Source organism: Rhamphochromis sp. 'chilingali', assembly GCF_963969265.1.
Source record: "Rhamphochromis sp. 'chilingali' genome assembly, chromosome: 20".
In the NCBI taxonomy this organism is placed as follows: Eukaryota; Metazoa; Chordata; class Actinopteri; order Cichliformes; family Cichlidae; genus Rhamphochromis; species Rhamphochromis sp. 'chilingali'.
Window position 1 is genome coordinate 25,752,318 of NC_137947.1, and position 17,661 is coordinate 25,769,978.

Sequence of the window (17,661 nt, forward strand, 5' to 3'; positions counted from 1 at the left end):
CCAGTGTGTGAATGGGTGGATGACAGGTTGTGTAAAGCGCTTTGGGGTCCTTAGGGACTAGAAAAGCGCTATACAAATACAGGCCATTTACCATTTACAATCGTTCCATCCTGGGAAATGAACAGTTCAAAATTACTAAGAAATTCAGGCCCATGATGAGCGTTCCACTTCTGACCACAACTATATTTATAAATGGCTGCACACAATCCATGTATCGTATACAAATGTATTAATTTAGAATTACCCTCCCACGCTTCCAGACATATTTTTATTTAGTATAGGAAAAAGGAGAGAACAAATTCCTTTTAGCTTATTTGATTAGTTTCTGATAACACTTACAATCCCTCTTTTCACATTATAATCATGGCAAAAAGAAAGTACACCATCTTTCAATTCACAGGTTTTACAAATCAGGACATAATAAAAATAATCTGATCCTTAGCAGGCCTCAAAATTAGGAAAATTAAACCTCTGACAATCAACTAAATGACAGATATGACACATTTTGCTAAATGACACATATTACAATGTGCAGTGTGTGTAGGTGTTAAGATTTGGATTTGCTTTGCAGCCACGGGCCCTGGGCTTCTTGCGGTTACTGACTCGACCATGAACTCCTCTGCATACCAAATTATTCAAGAATCAAATGTAAGGCCATCTGTCTCATAGATAAAGCTTGGTCAAAACTGGTTCATACAACAGGACAGGACCTTAATATAACCTGAACCTCAATGGGCTGAAGCAACACTGTAACAGAGAGTAGGGTAAAATTCCTCTGCAAGAGACAAGTCATACAGAAAACGATTACTTTAAGTTGTTGTTGCTAAAGGAGGCTCCATAAACTATTAATTTATGGGGTGTACTTAATTTTTCATAAACTGCTTCTGAAAGAGATGTAAATAGACTCTTCATTAGACAGAACCTTTGCAAAACAGCTTGTGCAGACTTCCGAAGTACTGAGTACTTCAGCTGATATCTTCAATACCTCGCTGGAGAAATGTGCCAGCCTGCTTTAAGGCCTCCACCATTTTTCTGTTTCCCAAAAACAATTAAAATTCGCCTTGATGACTACAGTCCTGTTGCTTTGACCTCATTAGTAATGAAAATGTTTGAGGATGTTGTGTTGTCACATTTCAAACCCATCATTGACCCCCTCCTGGATCCCTTGCACTAAAGTTATGCTTTCAACACCATCATCCCAGCTCTACGTCTCTCCAGGCTGAATGCACCTGCTCCCACCTACACTGGGATTAGTGACTTCCTGTTTGACAGAAGGCTGCTTGTGAGATCAGGCAGGCCCATTTCAGATTCAAAGAAGGTGTTCTTACTTTGACTGTCATGACTGTACATAAACCCTTCGTTTTATTGTAAAATGACTATAGGAAGCAGCTGTTTGTTTCACAGGAATGTGCGCAAGTGGACAACAAGCTTGTCACGGCAGTATTTCAGGACAATGTTTTTATACTCCAAAGCACCTCAGTAACATAAAATCACTGGAAACAAACAAATGAACAACAATAATGCTAAATATTTTCTAAAATAGTCAGGAACATGTAGCCTATTAGTTTGTGGACATCATAAAACATAAAAACAAAAAATCAGCCAGGAGCAGGAAACAGGAAAAAAAATATTATCATCATGGTAAATGGCCTGTATTTATATAGCGCTTTACTAGTCCCTAAGGACCCCAAAGCGCTTTACATATCCAGTCATCCACCCATTCACACACACATTCACACACTGGTGATGGCAAGCTACATTGTAGCCACAGCCACCCTGGGGCGCACTGACAGAGGCGAGGCTGCCTGACACTGGCGCCACCGGGCCCTCTGACCACCACCAGTAGGCAACGGGTGAAGTGTCTTGCCCAAGGATACAACGACCGAGACTGTCCAAGCCGGGGCTCGAACCGGCAACCTTCCGATTACAAGGCGACCTCCCAACTCTTGAGCCACGATCGCCTCATCAAAGAAATCTCAAATACTTTCGTGACTTGAATATGGAAACACATGTATGGCATCCTAATACTAAAACAGACATAACAGAATACTGTAACTGGCATGAAGCAAAACTTTGTAATAGAGGAAGAAAAATGAAAAAGTGAAAACAAAAGTGACCTTGCTAAAGCTGAAATTAAAGAAACAAAAAAATTGTTTGAAATGTATATTTCTTTAAAAAGGCCACATTACATAATCACATTCTTTCTGTCTTTTATATGATTTGTCTGTTATAGCCTTACATTAAAATAACCGTGAGTCGTTTTTAGGTAAAAATAACAACATACATATAAAAATATCCATTTCGACTGACATGTTTCCTGTAACAGACTAAATAAATCTGGGTAAAAGGGACGTTAAACCAAACTAAATCACAACACTGCACATTGAGGAGAATAATACTTTCACACACTGTACTGTTGCTGCTGATCTTCCGCAGTGCAGTTTGCAGTTTGCAGTTTAGTATGCTTTGAAATTTGAATATCCTCATATGTGAGGATATTTTTTTACTCACAACTTTCACCCTAAAAGCAGAGGATAGCCAGCAGGTGGAGTATTTTTACTAAAGCAGGAAAATCAACCTCTCGTTTCCCAATAAGTCTCTATGATTTCATGTGACCTCACATGTAGTAGTATACCTATTCTATACCTCTTCAAACAGCCCGTGTTGAATCAGCTACATACATGGGAAAGCAGGCCAAGGCCAAGTGAAAGATTAAAGGGTTTTCTCATTTCTCTAATTTATGCCTTCTCATGTCCCCTGTTCTTCCTCCTGTCTCAGTTCCTAAAATGCATCTGCAGGTCTTGCTACAAGAAGCTACAATCGAGGATGCACAGGTATGTCCTTTGTCCTCTTTTATGCACTGAAGTGTTTCACTTGCAGTGTATAAAAGAGTTTTGCAGACAGCTGGAATAAACAGTGGAAAGAGAACTCTGCACACAAGCAACCATATCACAATGTGTTTAAAATGATCAGTTGTGTTATCAAATGTTCTGAACTCTTCTATCTGTGTGTGTTTAACAAAAATATCTCAAATTTTCACAATCCAGTTTGTTGTAAATATAAATAATGTGTTGTCATTTTGGAGAAGTGCATGCTTTGGGTAGGAGCACGCTTGGGAACATGAGGACCTTGGCCTGCATGAAAGACAAGTTAGGAAGCACAGCGATCACCCTGGAAGCCTCTTCACTCAGCTCTTCACTCGGCAGGAATTTTCTGTCAGAGAGCACACGCAACCAAACAGTAACAGTTAAACTGGCTTTGAATTATTTCAATTTAAAACAAAAAACAGATCATATATCAGATTCACTGACCTCACTGAAATGCTCGTCTTCTCTGCGGAGGACATCAGGCGATTCAAAGTGTCCTCTAGGTGGCTGCTGTTAGTGTTGATTTCCAGCTTGCTGATGGTCAACTCATACAGCTCTGGATCAATTCCTTTACACAAAAGTGTTTCGTTATAACAAGACATACACCACAAGCAGCATTGAAGGCAGGGGTGGGCAAATAATTTTCCCAAGTTCCCAAATGAAATTGGGATTGTTGTGGGTGGATGCATTAAAAAGCTTATAAAGAGATGAGCCCACTCCCAACCAGTCGTGGCAGATGGCTGCCCCTCTTTGTGTCTGGTTCTGCTGAAGGTTTCTTCCTGTTAAAATTAAGTTTTTCCTTCCCACTGTCAGTAAAGTGCTTGCTGATAGGGTGTCTAATTGTTGGGGTTTCTCTGTATTATTGTAGGATCTTTACCTTATAACATTGAGAAGACTGTTGTTGTGATTTGGCATTATATAAATAACATTGAATTAAATACATAAGATTAATATTGAGCAGAATTGAGTTCAGCTTAATGGTCTGGCCTTCCACAACAGTCCCAGTTTCTAATGTGGCCTCTTGAGAAAAGTATTTGTCCACCCCTGATCTAGGCTCATTTCTGTATTGCTCTAAGTATCACAATTGAAAGGTGTAGTTATTTACCTGGAGGGGGACTCTGGCTTTGGGTGCTACTGCTGGACCTGCTCTCATCCTCAGGACCAAAGTAATCCAGACTGAGAGCAGAACAGTCTGTGCTAGCATAAGGGAGAAAGAAGAAGAGGTCTGAAGCTTTGTCTTTTTATCAGGACAGTCAAAGGAAATGGGTACAATCATTAAGGTAAATAAAAGAACCTCAATGGCATGTGGTGTCAGCAGTTTTGTTTGTTAGAAGTTATCTACATGTACTCTCCATGACTTGGAGTGTACACTTGGAAGGCAAGTATATGTATATTGGTATGTTAGTTTAAGTTTAAATCAGTGTTTTGGAGCCTGCTGTGGTGGAAGTCTTTAAGTGTGTTTCACTGAGAACACCCAGTGGTGTTGTGTACTGTAGTGAAACCTTTTTCACAGAAGACATACTGTGACTTGTCACAACAGGAATGTAACAAGGGCTTAGTTACCATAAGTCACATCAAATCATGTGCCACAAGAAATCCTCTAACTTTATACTTTATACTTAATGTGTCCATGATATTTTTTGTGTAAATAAAGAGCAGAGGTTTTTTTGGGCACACTAAGTTATATGTTAGAGCCATGTTACCAGATGAAGAATAAATATAACCAGCAGTGAAAATTTGACTTTAGACTCAAATTGAGGCATTGTTGTTCAGTCATGTTGTCATTTGTAATGCCTGTTAATGTTAAAGTAAAACTGTACTGACAAAACCAGTCACAACCAGGAGGCTGCCACTTCACTGCAATGAAGAAGGTAAAACAGTAGAGGTCAGCAGAAACACACCGCTAAAGTTGGGTTTATTTTAGTCCGTTTCCCTTTTAAGTTTTATATGTGATTATTGTGTGTAATACTAGTGAATGGTAATGCTAAAAGGTTCTAGCTTAAAGATGAAATAGAATAATCGAATCAAATTAGTAGTCTTTTGTACTAATTGATGAGGATTGCCTCCTCCTGCAGACTGGTGGATTTGTCCTTATAAGGTCATGAAATAAAACCTTGTCATTTGTAGTTAAAAAATGACCCCAAGTTCTGATTTTTTTCCATTTTTGTGTGCAACTGAAGTAGTCTTAAAGGTCAATTAATACCAACTAACCTTGTGTAAACACACACAAACACACACACACAGTCTGACTAGACAACCACACCTGATTACTACCAGTCCTAACTAAAAATAACTTAGAGATTTTCAGAAGCGCAGAGTCAGTTAAATGACCTTTCAGCAACACAATAATCCTAAATCCAAAGAAATTCTGAAGAACTTAAGAAGAAAGTGATAAATACATCAGTCTGGGATGGGTTACAAAGCTATTTTTGAGGCCAGTTCATGTAAACCCTTGCAGACACATGGCCTCCAGATCCACAACGACACATTATCAATAAATAAAGACTTTCCAGGACGGCTCATCCGGGAAGTCATAAAAATAAAAAAAAATAGAAGTCAGCAGAAACACATCTAAAGAGAAAGATGTAAGAAACTGTGCACAGTGGGCAAAAATGAGACCCATGGAAGAGTGTAGACGTTATAGCATCTTTTGAAGAAAACTAAGGCTTATACAGACTCTGCTAAGACATACTCTACTGGACTCAGACATTTTGGGTCAATGTTTTAAAGAATGATTAGGATGAACTTTTTGTAAGAGAAAAAGTGTCACACCTGGTATAAACCAGACTCAGAATTCAACAAATTGGATGCTTTACAAAGAGTCAAGCGTGGAAGTGTTAGTGTTGTGAATGCTGTTGGTGCCAGTTGGCAGAGAGAAACTTGATATTGACCAAAAATCTTGTAGAGCAAAAAGTAGTTGCGGCTGCTCCTGAAGGGTCACCACAACAGGTGGATCTGCTTTGTTACGTTTCGGTGTTGTCAGTGTTTTGTTTTTTGCGTGACTGTCATGTATTTCCTGTTTTACTTTGAAAGTCTGTGTTATCTTAGTGTGTTCAGTTTACTTTTCCTTGTCTCGTCAGGTCTAATTTGCCCCAGCTGTGTTTCCCTCCTGTGGTCCATTCCCTGATTGCTCCTTCTATGTATTTAAGCCTTGTGTTTCAGGATGTCATGGTTGCGATCTCCCCCCCGTGTTGTAAATAAATAGTTTGTTATAAATAGTTGTGAATGGGTTTGTCAATGCTTTCGTTATGGGATATTTTCGTTTTGGGATTTTGGTGGAGAGCCTTCGTGGTTTTATTTTCCTTATTTCTGTTTTTCTACGTTGCACCCCGGTTGCCTAGGCCGGGGTGTAACAGCTTGGATTCTCCTAACGCACCCCTCCCATTTATCTGGGCTTGAAACCAGATCGATGATTACGCTAGCATGTCTGGGGGCTCTTGCCAAAAATCCCAGAACTCAGTTTCGAGTGCAAGGGCAACCCTGGTGAGACAATGATCTAAACATAACAGTAAACAAAACACTTCCAAGAAGTTCACTTCTAAATGGCTCATGAATTGAATAAAATTCCATTTTAGTGTGAGCTAGTTTGAGGTTGGACTTGAACCCCACTGAGATGCTGTGGGAAGATCTGAAAAGAACCATTAGGCCTCAAAACCAGCCCCCTAAATGTGGCTGCACCAAAGCACAAAGCATTTGGTTGTACGTGTTCTAAAGGTGGCACAATTGGCTATTAAATTCAGAGACGCGATTTCTTATTACTTATAAAGTAATCGCGTCTCTGAATCACATTACAGAATTACAGAATCATTCCTCAAAAGGCTCAACACAATCATTTAGTGCTAACTGAATGTTTTTATGTAAAATCTTGTTTGACTATCTGACAGTTTGGAACACAAAAATGACAAAATGTAAATTAGATTGAGGTTAAAAAAAGTCTCTGCTTTTTGGACTTTTACATTTGTCTTGCAAAAAAAAAAAAATCAATAAATAAATAGAAAAGCCATGCAAATGGTTAAGCTTTGAGTAATGTAACTCTAGTCAACCACTGAGAAGAGTGGTTTTATCACAAAGTGATAAAAGAGTGAAAACATGAAGAGAAGAGAAGACAAACCAAGCAGAAAGGATCAACCGATTTATTTCAGTATTTACAACTATTTCCCTCTACTCTGATAGCAGTGCATTAATTCTCAATTTGAGCAGTAAATCTGAATAAATTAAGAGGAAAAAAAGTTTTTTGTCACTGTAGGTCCAAACATTATTTCACTATTTGGGAGAAAAAAAAGCACTCATTAGAAAATGCTTAGCAAAAGGCACAACTCATTATTTTAAAAAAAGAAAAGAAAAAAAAAGTGCGTGTTTACAGGAATAGTGCAGAAACATGTTTGATTGATAATGAAACACTGAAAAGCACTCAAAACCCGTTTTCTCAAAATAAAGCAAATTGGAATCAAACACTGCCACACAGAACGATCAGATCTAGAATCAAGTGCAAAAAAACTAAAAGAAAAACAAAGAATTAAGTATTAACTGACGACATAAAAATCACACCTGCAAGCTTTAACTGTGACTCCTCCTTTGCAATTTTAATTATGAAAGCCTGCTTTCTATTAGGACAGTAATCCCACAAATTAAATTTATCCCAAAATTGGCTTCATATCTAACAGAAATAAATAAATAATAAATTACAGAACAGACGACACACAGTTACATAAAATGATGTACAATAATAAGATTGCATCCTGCATCTTCTTGTATTAATAGATTTGTTCTTGCAAACTAGTAATGTGTTTTGACTTTCTTTCTGCACTCAGCACCACTTACACCCTGCACACTGCCCTCTGCTGTGCAAGCTTCATTATTACAACTTTAATCTTTGTTCTGCCCTATGTTTAGTCTTCTATGTGTTGCCGATCTAAAAATAAAATAAAATAAAAAATTACAAATAAATGAAAACAAACAAAACTGAACTCAGATGATCGGGAGACGTAAAATCTCTTTTCGTACAGTTGCCTGAGGACCTGCAGACTGAAATCATCCAGATTTGAGCAAGAACATTACTGCTCAAGTCCAGGAAATGGATGTAGTAGCTGCTCAGTGCCATCCTTAGTTATATACATGTATATATCAATAAAAACCATCAAAAAAGATGCTATGTTTCATGCTACAAATTAGAAATGGATTTTATATTTTAGTTAGTAGTCACAATTCACATTTTTAGGTTAGTAAGCTATGCTTTCAGCCACGCTGCATGTCATACATGGAAAACAAACTCTTTGTTAGAATTATTTAGCACACTTTATTTTACCTTTACCCTCTTAAACATTTGCAGCAGCAAAATGATTTGCATGGCAAAGTTTGTGTATGACTGTTCACAGCTGTTTTACAGCAATGACAGAGCTATATCTTTTTTAGTGTGTTGGTTTGAATCCATGTCGCATTAAGTTATGAAAGAACCAGATGGGATTTTCCTACCTGCCCTTTTGTTTTTTTTGTTTGTGGTCTCATCAAAAAGTTCTGCAATTCAATTGACAAATTCAAATTAACAAAAAACAAAGAACTAAAAACAAACAAACAAACAAAAAAATACAACAACAAAAAAACCCAAAAAACTGCACCCCAGCAATACTTGGCTGAAGTCCCCTTCAAGATCATCTCCTTAATCTTTGCTTTCAAAAAGTTTGATGTTCATTATGAAATTAGGCAGTCATGCTTGAAGTGATCCAGATGTGCACAGGGAGATTACACTGAAGGGGAGATTGGCCATATTTTAATCTAATTTGCGTTTTTCTGTGGACTCTTGGAACCTTTTTTTTTTTAAATCATACTTTTTGATCAAAGAGAATATTTAATAATTTTTAATTTATAACTCACGATTTTTGGAATTTAGGATGAATACAAACGTTCATTTGAAAACTGCAAAAACATAAAACTGAACAGTACAATAAGTTATGATTCTCATTGACTTGATAAAACATTCCTGAGCAAAAAAATAAATAAATAAGTATACTGGTATAGATTATTCTTTTTTAATTTGTCTTTACTAGAAATGTCTAATGGCTGACTTACAGTAATTCTGGCAACAGGTTGACGATATTAGTACTAAGGACCTGGGAGTTTGACCCCCACAATAGCCAAAAATTAAAAGAGACCCAAAAAAAAAAAAAAAAAAAAAGATCCTTTAGAAGAACAAATCTGTTGATTATTCAGAGTGCACGTTATTTTCATGCTCAGTGAGTAAACCACAAAACAGAAATGAAACAGGTTAGTATGCACATCATGTCTTCAATAGGCTTCTTACACATCAGGTGTGAGTTCATTAGAAATTTTCCATAAATAAATTAGACTAAGATCATTTTTTTCCTCAACAGGACAACAGGTAAATACAACAGGTGAAGAAAAAGAGCAAAAAGGGAGATCAGCACAGTGTTTCCCCTGTTTTTGGTCATGATTTCAAAATACTGGATGATTGTTATTCTTGAGAGGAAATTATTATTAAAGGAAAATATTATATTTTGATGACATGTTGTGATCCCGTATTACTGCAAAGTGCCTTAAGGGGAAACACAGTAAATTCAAAGAGAAAAAGCACATGCTGTGAAGATAGTGAGAAGCCCAGAGTTAAATCTTAACAAAAGGTTTGGTTTGATAATAGAAGCCATGACTGGTAGTCTACTTCCGACCCCAGAAATGTGGGGCTCGGCGAGGGGACGTACCGTCCTGAGAGCTGCTAAGGCCACGACCGCTCCAGTCCAGCTGGCTGGAAGGGAGCTCCTCCTGCCACGACACAAAATTGACCTTCTTTAGTGGCATTTTAAGTTATTCCATTCAAGTGTAATGCTTTGTGATTTTGTTTAATGAGTCAAATCAAACAGACAAGTTTACCTGCGCTGAATGTGTTGAGGGGCCCGGTATATCCCGGGGCCCTGGAGGTGCTTGTGCTGTAACAGCTGTGCTTCCTGAAGAGCAGGCAGCTGGCACGGCATCTTTGGTTGGCTCAAGCATTCCCTGAAAGTGACAGAAACTGATATTCCAGCTGGGAAACACTGAATAAAGATACATAAAGAGCAACCGGTCCCACAGGGAAGCGACAAAGCCCAGTATGCTTTAGTACTACTGAATCTGTCCTCAATTCACAGACAATCAGACAAGACACAGTTTGTCTGATCTCCTACCACACACACCAGTGAAGTTTAATCACATTTACTGCAGCAAGACTCACCAGACTGGATGCAAAAGCAGGCACAGTCACAGACTGCTTATTCCTCCCAGTGAACACCTTGGAATTGGGAATGAGCAAGTGTTAGGAACACTATAGCATTGGAAGATACCAAGAGAATTTTTGGTCCATTTTAGCAGCAGTTTAAGCCATGTAATGGAAAATGCTACTGATGCCTAACTCACAACGTTTCTTGTGTCCACGCCAAGACAACTGAGCAGAGTCCTGTTAGTATGGGAGCCCCCCCATTGAAACTGGAGCCCAACTGCATTGTGGACATCCTGATGTGGCCTCAATATCTCCTGCTGAATCCTGGAAGGTCAGAAGAAAATTTAAAAGCAGCTAAGATTTTGAGAAGTTATTACTTTATCTGCTATATCAAGGAATGAAATTCTAAAATGTTAAGGATACCACTACAAATTGAAAAATTTATGCACTAATGTGATTAGTGCAAACTAATCGTATAGGGTACATCTTCAGACCAGATTTCTATTAACCCATTCATGCATGAATTATGACAACCTCAATCAGGATTTTTTTCTTAAATATTTTTATTCATCTTTAGGCAAAAAAGATTTTTGAACTTTATTTTTAAACTATTTTTCAAATAGTTTTTGACATGTCCACAAACATCACCTTTGGAGTGGGTGGCAGGGTATGGAGTGACACATCAGTGTCCAATGTAGTGGTTTATGTGCACATAAAAAAAAAACCAAGAAATCACAGAAAATTAACCAATCCTAAGCCTGAGGGGAAGTTGACAGACTAGCTGATGGCTTTCCAGATTGGTTAAGCCATAATTCAGGAGTTTCTCCTCACCGCTGAGCACTGCTGGGGACTGGTACCTCCTCCCCACTCTCAGAGAGATGCTCAGCTTGAAGCAAAGCACTGAGGCCAACCAGCTCCTTCTCATCTTCCACAGCTGGAACCACTACCTTTGGGAAACTGGCTTGAAGGATTTCCTGGACACGACAGGGCAGTGAATCCTGGTCAGATAGGAATATAAGATGGTTCATTTTTAAACTAGAATTTCAGAAATATCTATTTATCTTTTTAAAACATTAATATGCCTTTAAATAGCTTAAATTCTTTTTAAAAATTGGTAACATTTAATAATAAAAACAGACAACCGATAATGTAAGCAGAAGTTTAGGTTTTTAAATAAAATTAACTTCTACCTGAGAGCTGTTTCTTCTTGTTCCTTCCACTCTGTCCTGCTTATTCTTTTCCTCATCGTCTACATCAGTCTGCAGGCTGCTGACTGGTGCTCTGAACTGTCTCCAACTTCTTCCATCCTCTGCACTCTGGTCATTGAATTCCGCCCACGACCCCTCTTCATCCTCCTGCGTGGGCGCCGAGCAGAAATCTGCAAAGCTGTCACTCAGTGGGAGATTTCCCAGAATCTGCACCCCTGCATCAGCTGTTTGAAGATCTTCTTGAGGTCTGTGATGCTCAAAACTGCTGTCAGTAAAGTCAGCAAATCTGTCTTGCAAATTTGTTCCAGATTGTGACTGTTTGGAGGTAGCAGAATTTTCCTGAGTCGGATATTCGTAGTGATGAATGTCCCTGTCTGACTCAGTCTGGTTGAGGTTTGTCACATTACTGTTTCCAAAAGAGTCAGAATGTCTGCAGTTTCCCAGGTCTTCATCTTCATCAAACTGGTCCCAATCAGTTTGATCATCTTGAGAAGCAAGGGATGAAACATTTGGTTCCAAATCTGCAGAAGCAACCTCAAATGACAAATCATCACTGAAGGATGCCAAGTCCTCTGACATAGGCTCATGCATACTACATGTTTGAAAGATTTCTTCTGCATCTCCATCGTCCTGTACCTCAGAGGTTTGAAGAGAATTAAAGCTATTCCTCCTTTCCCTCTGACTATCCCAAGGCTTATCTAGCTCCTCCTCTTCAGAAGGAAAACTCCAATTTCCTGTAGCTTCCTGAGGCTGATGATGGACCTGAGATGGTTGCACAAGTGCTGCATCTCTTTTCTCCCTGATCTCAGTGCAGATGTTTTGTTTTTCTTTGTGTGCACAGTGATATCTGGGCTCAGATTCCATAATAAAATCCTCTCCTGATTCATGTATTTGTTCACTAAAGGTGCTGTTTGTCCCTTTTACTCTCGCATCCTCCTGCTCTGTGTTAGCCAGTGGAGAGAAGCCACAACACCAGGGGTGTCCCGTCTGCTTTGTAAACACAGTGAAATCAGCAAACCCCGTTTCCTCCACAGGAGACCGACCACCTACAGAAGAAGTATGGGCCCCAGAGTTATGTTCACTTTCAGCAAATCCATTTGTGAGGTGCAAAGAAGGTTCAGCATTATAATCCTCCTGTCCTACATCCATCTGAGCCTTACCAGACTCCAGCTTCACTTCGGATGTAGGCTGGGATTGTTCACCTGCGCAATTAGAGCTGCAACTGGGTTGATGGGTGGCTGGTTCTGAGGTTGGAGAAGGAGGTCTGAAACTAGAAGGTGACTCAGTTGCATCAGCAAAATTAAGAGAGGAGCAGGACATCCCGACAGAAAAGTCCTTAAACTCATCCTCCTCTGATGCCACCTCCCCATCACCATCATCATCCATCAGAGGCAAGGAAGAGGAGTGCAAGGGTATGATGTTGGGTTCCATGGGTTCTCCTTGCAGGACCCAAAGGACTCATGCACCTGGTAGAAGAAAGTGCACACAATCAGAAAAGAAGGATAAAAAAAACAAAACAACAGCTTCTGGGAATAATTTCAGTGTTAAAGTTATTTGCTTAATAATTTATACTTAAAGGTTCTTTTTGGATAAAGCTTATATTTTCGTCTGGATCAAATGACCCTGAACCCTTGTTGGGGGGAGGGGGGGGGGGGGGGCCTTTCCATGATGCACTGAGCATTTCTTCCTTAATCATTTCTTTTCACTCTTTACTGCATTCAATCACTAGTAGTTATTAAACTCTGGCTCCTTCTACCATACTCTCTTTTCTCCCATCTCTGCTCTCTTCCTTTGCTGGTCACGGCAGATCGCTCTTCCTCCCTGTGCCTTTTTCTACCAGAGGTTTTTTCCTGTTAAGAGGGACTTTTTCATTCCCACAGTCACCAAGTACTTGCTCATAGGGGGTTTTCCGATTGTTGGGCTTTTCTTTGTAATACTGTAGTGTCTCTCACCGATTAAATATTCCAATAATAAAAATGTGCTGGAAATAAGCAGGCCACGTCCCCTTTAAATATGAATTTTTTTTTACCTTTTAAAAAAAAAGTTTTATTTTTATTTTATTAGCCTGGCTCACCTGAGATCAAAATAGCAGGCAGGTGGAACAAAAGACCAACTGAAATAAATTTGGCACAGCCCTGTGATCGTTGATTTCCACACTTGTGTACATGGGACTGCTGGCATTCTGCAGAGTTAAATAATGAGGAACTTGCACATAATGTACACAATGAGCAATCTGATTTCCTCATTTCAAATATCACCTTCTTTCATTTGATCTATAAAACCACCTGCATGACTCTCCACCTGGTTCTGATCCTAAGACGCAAGAGAGGCCAGCGCTGCCCCGGACAGTAAGCCGATACGGGAAACAATATCCGCAGCTTTGTGCTACTTAGATGAACAGCACAAACCCGAAGTCTTAGCCCTACAGGGTCACAGATAAGCTCTTAACGCAAAAAACAAATGAACTGGAGTCTATTCTGGTTCATTCTATTTAACAAATGTGATCATGTGAACTCTGTGCGTGTTTCTGTATTGAACAAGTTAACGCACGCCTTTTGTGGGCGAAAACAAGCACCGCCGTCCTGCCATTTTCTCCAGCCTCTTCATCCTGGACAGACAGACAGGTGTCATCGTGGCATGACGTGAACAGCTGAATGTAGAGTCATGTAAACGCAAACTGTTCACGAAACTCGCTAATTAGGTAGCACTGATGCAAAGAGAGCTTACTCACCAATAAATAATGGGGTTAAAATAAGGTAGTTCCCAAACGGCATTCCGCTGTCCTGTTACCGACACAGAAGCTGATTAGCTGACATGGCCAGCGGCTAGCTCATGTAGCCGCTGTCTGATGCTAGCTGTCCGTCAGAATCAGCCAGACAGTGACAGGCCGTTTAACGAGCAATCCCAGCTCTTTATTTATCACCTCTCGTTCACTTCGCCTGTCTGTCAACGGTGCAGCCCTTCTCCATCCTCTCGCGGTCTCCGTAGGCGTCACCTGGGATGCTAAAAGTACTAAGATGTCACACTCTGCTCCATCCACAGTGAAGGGAGTAACTCAAGGTCAGCGTCACAGATGGGGAAAGGGATGCCTCTTCAAATAGACGATCTTCGTTGAAGAATATCGCCTCCTACTGGAGGAAATTTATTCCTAAATTGCCTTTTTTTAACCTCCACTTTGTTACTGTCACTGTAAACAAACGAATGAACAAACTATGTTTCATGGATCTAAGTTAGCATCCTCAGGTTTGCAACTGTGGGAAATATATTCTTCCTGGTGTTTATCATGTTTTTTCACCTGTATCAGGTTATCTGTCCATAGGAGTTGCCCTTATCTCATATCCTACAGTACAAAGGCTTAGATCATTTATGGAAATGTGTGCTTTATCACTGTCTATAATTATTCTTTTTTACTGTGCAAACATTCAAAGCAAACACATAAAATATCAGAAAATAAAAAATAAAACTGGGTCGAACTGTGTGAAGACTGGGCTGACTTTTTCTGCTTCAGCATAGCTGTTTGTATGGCAGAATAAAAGAAAGTGTCAGGCTTTACAGGCCACATAGTTTCAGGATTTTCTTTAAGTGATTGGTTTGAGATTTTTAGTTGGATGTTGTTACGGTCTTTTCTTCCTGTTTGTTTTGTTGTGCCTTCCTGTTTATCTCGTTTCTCCATTTCCCCCTCCCTTTGCCTTCATGTTTCAGTATTTCTTTTCCTCTTTGCAGTTAGTCTGCCATCGTGAGTATTACCTCTATTTGATTCCAACTCTCTTCAATCTGTCATGTGTGGAAGTGTCTTGATTCTCCCCAAGTAAGCTCATCTGTTTCCCCACCTCTTCTTCCCTGAGTTCCTTCTCGCTTGTTTTTGAGTGGGAGTTTCTATTTGTTTTGCCTACTGGACTTAGTGTAACATTAGTTCTTTTTGGATTAAAGGCTTTTGCATTAAAGGCTTAGCTCTTGTTTATTTAACTTGCCTCTGCCTCCCATTGTTGGGTGCAGCATGTGCTAACACATGTAACTGCAGTAATGTTACATCTGATCTGTGTATGATCTGAATATTATTACACAGCGGTTCCACTGATGATTTTCACATCATTTTTCCCCTAACTAAGGGTGTATCTGTACACATCATTCATAAAAGATGTGTATTTTGAAAAAATGCAAACATTCATCACTAATACAGATTTTTATAGGCACCTTTGAAAACACTCAAGGACACCTTACAAATTTAATAACAATTTCAAATTCTGAGGCAAGTGGACATGCAAAAAAAACTCTTTGAAAGGTAGATGTTTAAAAGGTTCAAAAAAGTTTTTTTCATGCCCAAAGCTTAATAAAAATACTTAAGCAAAAAAATCCCAATTGAGGTTGTCATAATTCATGCATGAAAGGGTTAAAACTTATCCTTTGTTTCATTTTTTAGTGAAACTCTGGTAGAGTAGCTTTGAAACTGATAATTCAGCATATACTAAAAAGCCTTTTCTTGTGGATATTTTATTTTGCAATATTTCTAATTACCACACTTAAAAATGAACAGCCTGTAATGCTATCATGACTCATCACTTTTTCTCTCCGTTTTGGCCTTCCGTCCACACTGAGACGGTGTTTTCGGTCAAGGAAAGCGCAGCGTTTTGAAAACGCTCTCCAAAGCGTATACATTTGAAAAACGACGTTTTCGAGTAGCATTGTGGAAAGCGAACTGGAGCCTTTTTGAGAACAATGATACATTGTAGACTACGTCCACACGTACACGGGTATTTCTGAAAACAGATTTTTCGTTTTTTTTAAAAATCCCATCCACGCCTCAACAACAAAAACGAAGGAAAATGCTGAAAGGAGCATGCCAAAGCAACAGGTGGCGCTATATTCCTAACCGTGTAGAAATGTTGGCCAATCAGATGTCTAGACGCCTGGGCGGGAACGAGTAAACAAAGATGGCGCAAAGAAGCAGACCTGAGTCCTATGCGTGGAGGGACAGTTACTGTCTGTGTATGTAAGCATTTAAACACTACAGAGAGTAAAATTAACAGTATTTTGTTTAAGTCCGCCATTGTAGAAATTGATTTCACCGAAACAATAACTTGGCGCACCTATGACCCTGCGTTTTCTCCGTTTTTCTTGTCCATAGTAAACGCAAAAACTGAGTTCTTGAAAATCTCCACCCAGGCAGGAATTTTTAAAACTCTCCGTTTTCAGTGGCCGGAAACGCCATTTACGTGTGGACCAAAGGTACAAACGCATAGAAAAATCTACGTTTTCAAAAATACCCATACATGTGAACATAGCCTAGTCAAGTGATGCAATCATGTGACAAATTGAGACAGCACCGTTAAAGATTAATATCAGTTTGTACATGGTCCAGATAGCTTTTCTTCAATTCTCAATCGCTTTTCCAACTTTGTACTTTTGTATTACTTGCAGCAACAACTCCACCTAATTGTTAGTCCATTTAAAAAAAAAAAAAAACTCGTTGCTTTTGCTCGACATTTTGCAGAGACAAGAGCCAGAAAGTAAATCCGGTTGTTCAGTCTGACGTCACTAGCCGTGTCTGGGTCTAAACTCCGCTGCAGGTCCATATATCAAACGATCACTATGGCATTACTGAGAGTTGAAAAACTGTCTAAAGTCTTTCATCTTTAATAAAATGATCAGCGTTCTGCTCTACCAGGTGTAACAATTGAGTTTAACATCCAGGCATCCATGAAAACAGAATTTATGACATTTAACAGAATTAGAAGTTAGCAGGGAGTTAGCTCGCTAGCTTCTATCTAAATACAATATAGCATGTCCTGACTGCGGGGTTTTGGAAACAAATTAAAACGTACAACTCTTATCACTTCCAGCATAAATGAAGACAGAAAACTAAACAGCAGTGACGTTTGTAGGGTTACTGAAGTTGGGCTAGCTGGTATATAATGATGTGCTACGTGATCGCTAGCAACACAGCATGTTAGCATAATATAAACAAGCTAACTTTTTTCCCACTCGATAAAAGTTACCGTGAGTGTTCTCGGTGGTCAGGAACAAATGTAATCGCACGGCAGGATGCTGTAAAAGGACCAAACTTCAGCCAGGAGAACAACTGAGATAATCCATCCACAATACGAGGTTAGTCATTCATATACTGCTGTATGGGCTGGGCTGTAGTTACAGCCTAAGGTAAAAACTGAGCTTAAATAAATGATTAGCGGTAATAAAAGCCGAGGGAGGTCAACAGTGATCACTGACTGTTTTAGGAGCTTTTTGAGATCAAATAGAAGAAAATACATAACATTAAACATGTTAACAACACAAAAGCCATATTAAACGCAGACTACTTTAGACCCAGAAGTACGATTCGTCGCGTAATCACTGAACAACCGGATTAACGGCAGACGGAAATGAG

At 39.3% G+C, this 17,661-nt stretch overlaps 1 protein-coding gene across 9 annotated transcripts; it reads right to left on the reverse strand.

The window, feature by feature from the left end:
- Positions 1–101: 101 nt before the first annotated feature.
- aftphb (aftiphilin b) lies at positions 102–17,614 on the reverse strand. 9 transcript variants are annotated; one of them, XM_080869025.1, is made up of 11 exons: positions 17,276–17,614; positions 13,830–14,282; positions 11,262–12,745; positions 10,903–11,069; positions 10,269–10,395; positions 10,087–10,143; positions 9,750–9,872; positions 9,581–9,641; positions 3,973–4,059; positions 3,312–3,435; positions 102–3,213 (listed from the first exon to the last, which is right to left on the reverse strand). In XM_080869025.1, the coding sequence occupies exons 3-11, from the start codon at positions 12,708–12,710 to the stop codon at positions 3,075–3,077; spliced, it is 2,334 nt and encodes a 777-aa protein (XP_080725151.1). In that variant the 5' UTR covers positions 12,711–12,745; positions 13,830–14,282; positions 17,276–17,614; the 3' UTR covers positions 102–3,074. The 9 variants fall into 9 exon arrangements, 8 of the variants coding, with proteins under 8 accessions (XP_080725151.1, XP_080725150.1, XP_080725149.1 ...); XM_080869024.1 differs by having other exon boundaries at positions 13,830–14,407; XM_080869023.1 differs by having other exon boundaries at positions 13,830–14,410.
- Between the last annotated feature and the right edge of the window lie 47 nt (positions 17,615–17,661).